The sequence below is a fragment of the Pogona vitticeps genome, chromosome 2, assembly GCF_051106095.1.
Source record: "Pogona vitticeps strain Pit_001003342236 chromosome 2, PviZW2.1, whole genome shotgun sequence".
Classification (NCBI taxonomy): Eukaryota; Metazoa; Chordata; class Lepidosauria; order Squamata; family Agamidae; genus Pogona; species Pogona vitticeps.
Genome location: NC_135784.1, coordinates 245,889,945 through 245,903,478, shown reverse-complemented (window position 1 = coordinate 245,903,478; position 13,534 = coordinate 245,889,945). Strand labels below are relative to the sequence as shown.

Genomic DNA, 13,534 nt, shown 5'->3' with positions numbered 1-13,534 from the left:
ATTTAATAAGTAGAGACAGTTCAGTTGATCAAGGGCTATTAGTTAAACATCCACAAACAGTGGCAGCATGTCTGAATATCAAATGGTGGTGATGAACAGTAAGGATGACCATTACCCACCTATCCTGCTTGCTGGCTTCCAGGAGCATTTTGGCTGACAGCTGTTGGGACATAAAATTGGCTTGAATGGGTGCTAGTTTGTACAGCAGGGTAATTTTTTGTTGATCCTCAACAAATGGCTGCTTTTGTAAATGAACTGTGTTATTAAGTAACCAGCATTTTACTGCTTCTTGGCACATTAAATTCTGTCTAAGGCTCAGGGTCAACCTATGTGTTAAAAGGAAATGTGAATTTTCTGCAGTTGCAACATTTTCTCCTCAAGGTGTACAGTTTTTTCAAAGCTCTATCCCAAAGCATGAGACTTGCAAATGAAGCTCATATTTACTTCCCAGTGATGTATAAGAAGGATAAACAAGACATATTTTAAAGGATCGATACTTTTAGTACCACTGGGTCATTTAGTTTGATTCTGAATAAAAAGGTTGGGTGGATTGACTCAGATGCATGCATTATTGCATGAAATGTTCATTCAGCACACTTCAACTAATATACTAATAGGCATCTCAGACAATGCTTTTATCATGTTCTAGGAACAAGAAGGGCAAAAAAGTTCCAAATATACACTACATAACATAGAAAGAATCTCTACAATCGAATATCAAACATGAGTAAAAGCTAAACAGACAGTGTTCTTAGCCAGCAGCCCAACTAGTAGAAAGATCTTGCATGCAGTATGTTAAGATTTGAACATAATTTATTTCCACCTTATTTCACAGAAAGTCACAGATGATAGATATCTTAGAGTTGTATAACTAGTGACAAATGACACAGTCACTTAGGATTCAAGAGGCATCACATAATGCAAACAGCTGCTAACAACCATTCCAGTTTCATCCAAGTGGATCAGTGGCTGCTAAGAATCAGAAAGAAACAGAAGAAAAACAGTTGCTGGCTGCATGAAAAGATGCATGGAGGAACTGCATTGTTTTGCTGTCTACAGCTTCAGCAAATAGCAAGCTTTGAAGAGTCAGTTTTGAATAAAGAAGTCACACTTGTTTCTTTCTGTAAGCTTCATTTTTTAAAATAATGAGGAAGGAATGTGATGATGAAATCAGGTGATTGTTGAACAGGTTGTAAGAAAGCCATAGTAGGCTCATACTAACATCACTTTACCTTGTTTGCTTGGAGTTCAAGTGGAAATCTGAAATCAAATGGATTAATACAAATACTGTTGAACAGCTTCAAAAGAGATGAGGAAAGAAGTGGAATATCTCAAAAATAATTCCAGTCACTATTACATGTCTTTTCTTGATTAAATGCTTAAAAAATTACAACCCAAATGAAGTGGCACTTCAAATACACAGGAGCCATCAGCCAGAGATATTTCCAGATGTTGATTTTATTCTGTAGTTCTGACTCATGCAATTGCAGCCCCAAACAGTAACCACAACTCTCCCCCCCCCCCCGCTGCTGCTTTCTCTCTCTCTCTCTCTCTCCTTACTTTTCCTTACAATTTTTTAAAAAGCCTTCTAGGAAAGACAGAGGAAATAACATATCAGGCAAAACCAAAAGAAAAATTAAAAAGACAAAAAAAATGGTGGCAACTAACTACAATATTTTAATGTGAGATTTCGTAGATCTAGTCCATTTCCTCAAATATAAGACTGATATTACCTGGCAAATTTTTATACATTTATACATATTCCCCAAATAAAGAGATATTGGTTATTTAACAGGTATGTTGCAAATTGTGTGACTCAATATGGTACAAAGTTATGAACATGATGTCTTGAAATTGGCAGTACTAGGACCTGTCCATTTGGAAGCATCCTAGGAATATGTTTACAAAATGTCTGTTGTTCTTGCTACCTGATGCCAAGGCTCCAATTTATGGTAGCCCCATGAATGAGTGACCTCCAAATGTCCTGTCCTCAACAGCCCTGCTCAGCTCTTACAAACGGAAGCCTGTGACTTCCATTAGGGAGTCAATCCACTTCATATTTGGTCTTCCTCTTTTCTTGCTGCCTTCCATCTTTCCCAGCATTATGGTATTTTCCAGAAAATCTTGCCTTCTCATGCTATGCCCAAAGTAGGACAGCCTCAGTTTCAACATTTTTGCCTCTAGAAATAGTTCAGGCTTGATTTGATCAAGAACCCACTTGTTTTGGCAATCAAGTTCTGATATTAAATGTTATTTATTTATTTATTTATTTATTTATGTATTTATTTATTTATTTTGCACAAATTTGAAAATCTAATTTTGCAATTTTATGTTCTGAACATCTCACTAGAGCTGGGACACTAAACAAAAGATCCAGGAGAAAAGCTCCCAGTTCGTCCCAGGTTGAACAGACCCACATAACTCTCTGCTCAGCAACTGACGATAGGAAATGCACTGCTTGCTTGACACCTGGTCTCAACTATACATCTATGCTGTGGTTTTTCATTTTATTGTTAATTATTATGCATTATGCTTAAATGCAACTTTTGGGGGATCTCCTTTTGATTCTGGGTGCTGAATGTTTGAAAATGCAGATTACTTTTCTCTTACCTGTTCCCCTATTTGAGCGATCTGCCTAGTGTGATGTAGTAGATAGAGGGCTTGCTTGCTTGCTTGCTTGCTCGCTCATTCATTCATTCATTCATTCATTCATTCATTCATTCATTCATTCATTCATTCACTCACTCACTCACTCTCTCTCTCTCACACACACACACACACACACACACACATACATGCATGCATGCATACCCTACCTTTCTCTATAAAAGGACCCAAAGTGGCTTACATAGTTTAAAAAAGATACCTAAAAACAATAAATTATTCACATATTTAAAAAGAATTAAATAAACATTGCATTTAAAATGTTAGTAAAGTAGATTAAAAGCAATTTACCCCAATTTAAAGGAAAACTTGCCTGAAGAGAAAGGTATTCACCTGCTTGTGGAAGGACAGCAAAGATAGGACCAGCCCGGCTTCCCATGGGAGGGAGCTCGACAGTCTGGGAGCAGCAACAGAGAAGGCCCTCTCCTATGTCTTCACCAAATGAGTAAGACTCAGGAGGCCTTGGTTCGAATCTCCACTCATTCATGGAAGCTCACTGGGGGTGCGGACCTATAGCAAAACCACTCACTTACCTTGAAAGCCTTATTATAGTGGCTATAAGTCAGCTCTGACTTGGCAGCACACAACATAATAGAATATGTGGATTATCCATTCCTAACCAAAATTAAAAATGGGATTCCTAATTCTTTGGCCCATTACTGTGCGTTCTCAGAAAATAAGCTGTAATTGGGAAATAGCACATCACAATTTGGAAGTATGGTATGAACAGCAAATAGTGCACAAAGAAATTGAAAGATAGATGTGAGAGTTTGTACAGGTTTCTCACAGTTTTCCTGTATCATCTTCACAAAAGGGTATTCTTTCTCTTTGCAGATTTGAAACAGATCAAATACATTGAAAAAGACCAAACTTGCTTACCTTGAAAGAGAATAGTAAGTCTCAGCTGCTTTTTTTAAAATATTTATTTTAAAGGAATCCAAGCATCTGGGACTCTAAGACTGACTTTGAAAATAGCCATTTGAGAGGCAAAAATCCTCTGAGTTTCTTACTTTCTTATCCATATGAACATTCTAAACATCATTCTTGCAAGCGTTGGGGTGGGATGACCTTTTGACCCCGCCAACCAGAACCAAACTAAATGACTCTCTCTGTTTAATTCCTGGTTGGTTTCTATTTCTGGTGTACTAAAAATACCCTTTTCTGCTCACTGCCACTCACACTTATTGAAAAACACCACTGATAATTGCTTTGTGTTTGGGTGAGAACTAGTTAACTGATGAAAAAAAGGAGCCACTGTAAGGGATTTTCACTTTGTAAATGAGTGTGACTTCTTGACTGCTGCCATTGATGCTGCTAACGTTCAGGCTCCCCTTTGCTATGTAAAGCCTGGCATTCTTTCTCCTACTGTCAAAGCAGGCCCAATATTGTGCAGCAATATTGGGCCATTTCCTGGCTTTTTGAATCATGGGTACAGAAGCATAATATTCCACATTCAGAAACAGGAGGTATTTTTGAGAATTGAATATATGTACAAGGCAGTTTAGAAAGGAAAATGTTTTGTGGGTGCAAATAAATAGAACCAATGCTTTCCATGTGTATGGGATTATATGTTACACTAACAAACAGAAAGTTGACTATAGAAAAGTAAAATTGAAGTGCGGGGTGGCACAATAAATCCATTCATAGTTGAGTGTATTACTTCCTGTGAGTGAGGATAATATAGAGTTTCTGCTTTCCATCAGTTTCTCAACGTAATTTTCAAAAAGGCTTTCGCTTCCAAGACTCCTGCTTGGATTAGGGGTGTTGTTTGCTAAATTGGATGCTGTGAGTTATGTTGACTGTCCTGAACCCCAGGCTTTTCTGCCTCTAAAATTCCACATGAAAAATAAATCGATGTGCTGCAAGGTTAGGCAAAGAGGAAAAACACAGCTTCAGCATGAAGTGGTAAAGATGGAGGGGCCATAACAGTCCTAAATTTGAATGTAGGGATTTTCCATGTGGAGAGCATGCATGGATAGCAGTGTCTCTTTCAGGTCATTGCCATCCACATGGAGGATGGTGGCAGAACTGGAGATAGTGAGGGGGCTAGTATGCTCTCCTTCACATGTTTAATCTAAATATTAAGCAAATGTCTTAACTAAGTCTTCAGGCAGGATGTAAACCAATCTTGTGATAGGTACACACACTGATTAAAAGAAATAGGTCTTGAAAAAGCACTTCTCCCTTGAATTGCAAGGGGTCTGAGCAGCACATTTCTGGTTATACACAAATGATGCTTTCAATAAATAAATTAAATAAATATTCAATAAATACTGTGTTGTTATTCATCCCGAGGAAGTGACCTGGGAAAAGGAGGTCTCAGAATTCTAGAGGCTCTTGTTGGCAGTGCAGCAGCCCCCGTTCCGATGGCTGTGGACTGGCATCCTCCTCTCCTGGCCTGGCAGCTCCATGTGGTAGCCAGGTCGAGTGTTGGGGAATGTCAAGAGGCTGACACGGGTTGGGTGAGGTCTGTATGTTTGTCACCGTGGTAATCAACTGTTTATGCTGTGTAGTTACGCTTTTTGAGGGGGGTATAAAATTTATACATGGATTTTGAACTACATGGAAGTCAGGTGCCCCTAATCCTAGCGTTGTTGAAGGGAAACATTGTACTATAAAAACCTCTGAGGAAAATACTATGGCTGGAACTGAGGACTGATATTTCCCCTCACACACACACTCTGACCCCCGTCCCCCTCTGAGTGGTGGACAGCATAACTGTAGTCTGTCACAGCCATAGAAATACATTTGAAAAAATAAATGCAAGGGAGAATTGCTGCCATAGGACATCAGGTAATAGAAAGCAGCCCAGTAATATTTCCTTAGGGTCTGACCGACCACTGTGGATAATATTTGGAAGGAATGAAACATATAGACATATCAGGTAGGCAGCCTGAACGTAAGGTTTGTTTTTTACCTCCCCTTCCCTGCTTGGAGAAATAATTCAGTGCCATTTTCTTTTTCTGCGGTGCAGCTGTTCCTCTCAGCCTGCTGTGGCTTGTGTGGAGACGGATGGGTGGATAGTCCTGGCCTTGGCAGAGGCTTGGCCCAGATGTCTTCTTACTCCTTGCCAACATGTCATGATCAAATAACAGCCTTGACTCTCTCTCTCTCTCTCTCTCTCTTTTCATTTTGAATTTAGGAGCAGAGATGTTTGCCTGATGTATACCCATTTTCACATTTGTTCTCTTACCCAAAGACCTTTGACGCCAGAAACAGATTTTAAAGATAGCCCATGATTAGAAGGGAGAAATTATTTGTCAGTATTTCTGGAGCTTCTCTCACCTCTGAGAGTAAGCAAATTAGTTTGCAAAGGGATTCCTTTGAAGTCTTTTTCTCTCGCAGATCTGGAAAGCCTGCCTGTCTCAGTCACTTCTCAGCAACATAATATGCTCTCAAAAGTCTCTGAGGTCTGTTTCTGGCCTCAGAGGCCAGCCATTTGTTTTCAGAACTACAGGATGATATTGTTCTTGGCTAAGTGCAGCCAGCAGCGGCCCAAGTGGCATAATCACCACTGTCTGAAAGGCTCAGCTCACCAGTCATGGCCAGGATGTCATTGTAGACATTGTGGTTAGATGTGAATAGGTATGGTTCAGATCCCAGGTGGCATGATTACATACACCCTTAACTGTCTGAAACAAAGTGTGTGTGTGTGTGTGTGTGTGTGTGTGTGTGTGTGTGTGTGTGTGTGTGTGTGTGTGTGTGTGTGTGTGTGTGTGTGTGTGTGTGTGTGTGTGTGTGTGTGTGTGTGTGTGTGTGTGTGAGAGAGAGAGAGAGAGAGAGAGAGAGAGAGAGAGAGAGAGAGAGAGAGAGAGAGAGATCTGCACACAATATTGAAGAATATTTTCTAGGAATGGTAGGTAGGTTTTATCACTTTTTGGCACCTCTGTTACTAAAGATTTGCACATTGCCAGATTAACCCTAAACCACTGCGCAGCCAGTGATAATATGATATATTTAAGAAAAAGGCAAACAGACCTATGCCCCAATAATTTAGTAGAGCAGCAAGATCACATTAAAGTTTATGAGGAATGTTATTCCACAATGGGATTTCTTCAGAGATATGTGCTTCAGTACATATGTACCATCAAGTCAGAACAAACCTATAGCAACCCTAACAGGGTTTCTAAGGTCCATGACATATTTAAGAGGTGGCTGTACCAGTTATATATCCCAGTGAGTTTCCATGGCTGAGCAGGAATTTAAACCCAGGCCTCCTGAGTCCTAGTCCATAACACTATTCACTACACCAAACTGGGTGTCAAATAATGAGTCCTGTATTTGGGAGTAAGCCCCATGAACAGTGAGACTGAAACTTAGTTAAATTAATCGTGCCTGTAATTTTTTTTTCATTTATGTTTGTGTTCCTGTTGTTTTGGTTATTGTGACGATATATTGTAATTTTGATCTTGATTTTGATTTTTGTATAACTATTATGTCTGATATTTTTTTAAAAAAATGTTGGTGCTATTGCTTCGTTCTAATGTTTTATTATATTGTAAACCACCCAGAGTGGTCTTGCAGCCAGATGGGTCGTATAAAAGTCAAATGAATGAATGAATGAATGAATGAATGAATGAATGAATGAATGAATGAAATTAAACAGTTAACAACTGCAGCAAGAACAGTACGGTGATAAAGTAACACTAGTTTCTGAATCTTCCGCCAGTCCTTACCCTGTTGTACTAACTTTTGACCTACAGGGAACACTTTATGCAGATAATTATTTGAAAACATTGTTCTTTACCCACATCTGAAGTGATAGTGTTTCTAGATCCTTCTACTTTGTTCCTAATCCATTCACAAAGAAACTAGGTAAGAGTGAGCTGTCTATCCTTTGGACTAGTATAATGAATGTATGACTTATAATCTTTTAATGCAGTGTTCAGTATGTCCCTGGAGTGAGCTCAGCAAATTGCTAGCTCAGCAAACCGTCAAAAACAATTATTCACTGGAGGAAAAGAAACGAAAAACCCAAACATGCCATGAAACATAGCATGTTTCATGGGTACATCATACAGTACCACACATTTAATGTACTACAACTCAGTGGAACATTTCCAAGTTCCAAGGGATATGTATCTCTCTCTCTCTCAACACGATTCAATGCATACATACATTTTAAGCATCCTTATCATTATATTTGTTCCTCCTCATATTTAGAGAAAGAAAAAGGGAGAGAGAAGTTAACAGGCAGTTTGCATTCAGCATGTAAAGTAGAGACTATTCAATTCTTTTTTCACAGTTTCAACATATGCTTATGTAATTTGTATGAAGATCAGGAAGGTCGTATACTGATCTGTTTACAAGAGTCTAAAACTAGGCAAACCAGTATGTGAATCAACAAATTTGTGCTACAAACATTACATAACTGGAAGAACAACATTAGATAACTGGAAGAACATCAGTGGCATAGAAGGGACCTGGACTGCACCATTGTGTAATGTCACACCCATTGAGTTGAAGAGAATTTCTTTCCACTTAAGTGAGCTTAAGGAACTTATCCTTGGATATAGATTTCCAATAATGATGGCTCAGACACCATCTGAAAGCTATGGTAAGGGAGCTTTTCAAATTTACAAAGTACTATTGTCTAATCTATTTTTGTTTCTTCCTTCTGTCTATGGTCACTTTTATGTCCCATAGTGTGTGTTATGTGCTGTCAAGCTGCTTCTGCTTTACAATGGCCCCCAAACGGTTTTCAAGATAGGTGGGATGTTCAAGCAGTGGGTTACCATTGCCACCCCCACCATGGATTTCCATGGCTAAGCAGGGATTTGAACCCACATCTCCTAAATCCTAGTCAAATACTTTATCCACTGCACCACACTGGCTTTTCCTTCTTTCTGTTTGCGCTCACATTTATTTCCTGGAGTACAGACACCGATTTCTTCCATTAGCCTAAGAACATTACCTGATTCCTTGTTTGCTTTGTTGCAACTTAAGCCCTGTAGGCTAAGAAGTGGTCGATGAGGAAAGAGAATGAGAGAGCCATGCCGAGCTATTGTGTAGAAAATATTTGCCAATAATTTATATAATTTGTATTTGAGATAGGAATAGTTGTCATTGAATGTTTGCATTTGAGTGTACTTCGTAAATCTGAAAAGCTCCTTTACCTTGTGCATAAATAATCTTTTCATTTGAAATACATTAGGGGAGACCATGCCACTTCCAGTTGATTGTTATCCTTGTTCTGTTCTTTGAGTTCCAATAACATAGGTTGACTCTTCAATGTTTTTTTTTTAAAAAACCTTCCATAAACAAAATATACACATCAATTAAAAATATATATACATGATATGTGCAAGAAATTCCAAGTCATTCATTTCAGTTAGATAGTAAGCTACATTAAAGAATATAAAACAATTTCAAGGGAAATGACCATTTAAAAAAACTGAATAAAAAAGAAATAGCTTCTAATTATACAACTGCTATGCTTTTCTAATTTTAAAGAACATTTGCATTGATAATTGCAGGACAGAATACTGAATTGGTACACATTAGATCTAATCTCTCACTTTTTATACTTCTGTAATGAAGTTTTTCTTCATTTGTTTTTAAAAACATTTCTGAAGTGTACTTACAATACTTGTTATATTCGACACGGATATTACATAGAATTATCAAGGTTATAGTGGCAAATGATGTAAACTAGAGATGAGATGTTTATATTCGTCTACTGGGGGAGAGGAATACGAATATCCACCACCACAGGTGGCTGGGCTGATTGGACCCCCCCTCCCCAGAACCAGGCCATCCACTTACCGCTTGAGGTGTGGCATGCAGAGTCATTGTAGTTTGTGCTACACCAATCATGGAAGTAGTCTGGCTGGGGCTTTCCTACCTCCCTGAGCTGCTGACCAATCCAGCAAGGAGGCGGGATGACAAGTCTCCCCACTCAGCTACTGAGTGGTCAGCAGTGCAGGGAGACCGGGAATCCCCAGCTGGGCTGATTCCACAATTGTCATGGCATGAACTATAACAGCCATGCATGCTTCATCCCCTGGGAGAGGAAGACGAATATCTCATCTCTAGTGTAAACAATTGCCACATGACTGGCAAATTTAAAGAAATGCAAAAATAAATATAAATAGGCAATTCAATCCCATTTTTTTCTCCACTCAGTACATTGTGTCTATTTGTCTGTGCATGTCAATGTAAAATATCTGTGATGCATTCTAGGCTTAACCATAGCCTGGTGACCAACATGTCTCATCTTAGACATTTATTTTCTGGCATAACACAACAGTGAGCTGCCCAAGGGGAAGAATAATGCAGAGTGGAAATAATCTCTCTCATCTCTGTTTAGCTCGAATCAAAATGGACTCCCCACCCCACCCCGACACTGGCTATCAGGATCCCGTCAGAATGGTCCTGGCTGGGTAATGCTGTGAGTTGCATTCCAGCAACTGAATGTTTCCAAGCTCTAGACCAGTGGTTCTTAACCTTTTTGAAAGCAACGCCCCCTTGAGCCATTGAGGAAGTTATCATCGCCCCCCTCCCCACGGTGATATCTTATTTATTTATTTATTTATTTATTTATTTATTTATTTATTTATTTATTTATTTATTTATTTATTTATTTATTTATTTTTATTTAAAGACACTTAAATCCAATGACCGCTGAAAACAAAATTGAATTCCAAGAAAATGAAATCCCCCCAAAAAGTAACATTTAATGATTTAGCTGCAAGCGAATTTTAAGACACAAAAAGAAACATAAAAAGGGCATAAAAACAAACTGCAATGCAGGAACTAAAAATTTCAAAATGAAAACTCTGAAACTAAATTAAGATTGGAGGAAAATATATATTCATGCACATTGTAAAAAGGCTGCAGCCATCTTCACAGGTTTGGCTTGATCCAGCGCCCCCCTACCGCCCCCCTTCTGCTCCAGCGCCCCCACACCGCCCCTTTTCGTTCTACCGCCCCCCTGAAAAATGAAATCGCCCCCTGGGGGGCATTATCGCCCACGTTAAGAACCACTGCTCTAGACAAGATACCCAGTCTAGCTGAGTGTCCACCTTGCTCAATGAGCAATAACATTTCATGCAAGTCATTTAAATCGGCACACATACATACACAATAGGCTAACATTTGGCTGCTATCTTTTGAGGAACATCTTGCCCCATTTCCCAGCACCATTGCCTGAAAAACTGGGATATGTTTAGGAATTACTGGAATTCTTGAGGTCAACCATAGAATAGTGCCAAACTGTGCACCCATAGTGAACAAAGTGAGAGATCAAACTTCCTCAGAATGAAACCTCCCGCTGAACCTTAATGTTGTGTCTATCAATAAACCAGGGAGCTAGGGTATTTGAGGGAGTGGGTTAAAGAAGTGAGGCAGAATATGGGCTAAGGAAACAGAAAGAAGATGGGAGGGCACCCAATTAGCACTCTGGGTTTTGGAAATCTGCTTATTATTTGTAGATGCAGATTTGATTTCATTTATTGATATGAAATAACCAGTCATGCTTTCTGTGTTTTTTTCTCATGCATGCAAACATATTTTGCATTCAACTCCACTGTGAAAATCCTGATCTGAAATGTGCCATTTTTCTTTACACTGACAATGGAAGAACACAGGCAAGGATCTAAGAATTCTTTTCCTGAGCCAGTCTCTTAGAAACCTAACCCCATTCCCAAATGTTTTGTGCTAAAAAGAGGCACTCAGGATTAAGTAATTAGCGTCCCCCCCCCCCCCGTGATTTTAAGTGCATGAAATGCCACAAAAAAGATTTTGGTTTGGCTTTATAAAGCCACAAAAGAATCCTTGGCTCTCAGGTGAGCTAACTTCATTTGCAGAAGTTTCCATTTTGAAAAGATTCATCTTTTTCCACCATGCATGATGAACCTTTAGTCTGCGGGTGCTCGTCCTTTGGTTTCTGTGCATTGCTGCTGCTGGATTTGCTTCGACTCTGGTCTGGGGTGGGCTGAATTGGCAAAGACATTGTGGCGTTGGCCTTCACCAGGCAGCCACAAACAAGGCGGAAGAAAGCCCGACGCATTTCTTTGCTTGCCAGAGTGTAAATGATGGGGTTCATGGCTGAATTGAGGACTGCCAATGCAATGAACCCATCTTCCTGGTATAATATGGGGCACTCTTTCACTCTGCAGGCCACATCGATCAACAGCAGAATGAACAACGGCGACCAACATAGAATGAAAACTCCGACGACAATCACCACCGTCCTTAGCAACGCCATGGACCTCTCCGAGTTGCTATGATTTGTGACGTTACGGCTGCTAGACTTCACCAAGATGTAAATGCGGGCATAGAGGATTACAATGGCCACCAGTATGGCCATGAAGATGATGATGCAAAAGGCTACATAGTACTTGGAATAGAGGGGCAAAATAGTGGAACAGTCCTCTAAAGTACCAATACAATTCCATCCGAGGATTGGTAAAGCTCCCAGAGAAACTGAGATAAGCCAGCATGTTCCAATAAGCAAGAAGACCCTGTACTTTTTATTGGCATCGTACGGTCTCATTTTGATCATTGTCAAATGCCTCTCAATAGCAATCGCTAATAAGCTGAATGTGGAAGCACCCAGAGCTACAAACATGCTGCCCTCCCGAACAAACCAGATCCGGAAAGACAGTGTCTGTGTTTTGTTTCCTGACATCAAGATGTTTACTTTGTAAACTATCCCAGCCAGCAGATCACAGAGGGCAAGGTTGCCGATGAAAAAGTACATGCGGTTATGAAATTTATGGTTCTTCCAGATGGCAATCAGCACCATCAGATTCTCCAAGATGATGAAACTACAGATGATAAGAAGAGCGATGGTTGTCAACCCCATCCCTTTTCCTCGTTCAAGCTTGCCCGTATAATTGTAGTGAAGGAGTATCACAGGGTCCATTCTCTCATACTCTGAGTACAAAAAGACGTCACTGTGGGGTGTGTTGACCACAGCCATGGCTCAGCTTTGAGTTTTCAGATGAGGAAAGTTCTGTTCCAATTGCTTTCCACAAGAGGGAGCCCACGTCACACCTTTTTAAACAATCCCTTAAAGATGATTCCTGGTTCCATAGCTCTCTGCATGTGGGCATTCTGCAGAGTGCACTGCAAGGCCTGTGAAAAAGTGGGGGGTGGGTGGGAGAACAGGATAGTTTCAGTCAATTTCATTGCATTATCTGGCTACATGCTAACAGGTATTTTTTTTAAAATATATATATATATATATAAAATGACATACAGTATAACAATAGAGATCAATCTACTGGGTACACAAAACGTTCAAGTAATCAGTTCTAGTGCACAACTACAGGCTTTATTCAGAAATGCAGAGCTCTACCAGCAGCCATGCCTGCCTGTCAGCATTCTGAGACTGTAGTTCAAAATGTAACTCCTTCAAGTATGTTTAAGTCCTTTCAATTTCAGTAAGAGAGTTAAACAAGTCCTTGGTGGGGAAAATCCCCAAGTAGCAGTTGGTGCAGGAATAAGGTTTGGGATATCCAGGTTCACCTACCTATAGACCCATCAAACCCACTGAATGTCCTTTGGGCCAATCACTCTCTATCAACCTGACCTACTTTTCAGGATCTTTATGAGGCCAGAGATGTTTGGGAGACAGCCATGTACACTACTTTGAGCTCACCGGAGGCAAGGTGGTATATAAATGTAAGGAATCTTTGGACAAAATCCTGTTGGTTAGGTCAGGAAATCACACTTGAGCAGGGCTGTTGAAGCAATGCTTTAGTGTGTCAACTTCCCTGTACATTCAATTGGTTCAAGTGGGTCTACTCAAACTGTGACTTGGTAAACTAAAGTAAGGCATAGTTAGAATAGACCTATTTAAATTACTGGAACTTATGGAGGAGCTGACTCAGCAAATCCCTATTGATTCATTGGGTCTCACCTT

General features: G+C 39.8%; 1 protein-coding gene across 1 annotated transcript; it reads right to left on the bottom strand.

Annotated features, from left to right (window-relative positions):
* Positions 1 to 10,827: 10,827 nt before the first annotated feature.
* On the bottom strand, positions 10,828 to 12,723 carry S1PR3 (sphingosine-1-phosphate receptor 3). Its single transcript, XM_078386206.1, has one exon. The coding sequence runs from the start codon at positions 12,587 to 12,589 to the stop codon at positions 11,462 to 11,464; it is 1,128 nt and encodes a 375-aa protein (XP_078242332.1). The 5' UTR covers positions 12,590 to 12,723; the 3' UTR covers positions 10,828 to 11,461.
* Between the last annotated feature and the right edge of the window lie 811 nt (positions 12,724 to 13,534).

What these genes read in the sequence shown, in the direction of transcription:
- S1PR3 (XM_078386206.1), bottom strand. Translation starts at nt 12,589, where the DNA reads ATGGCTGTGGTCAACACACCCCACAGTGACGTCTTTTTGTACTCAGAG.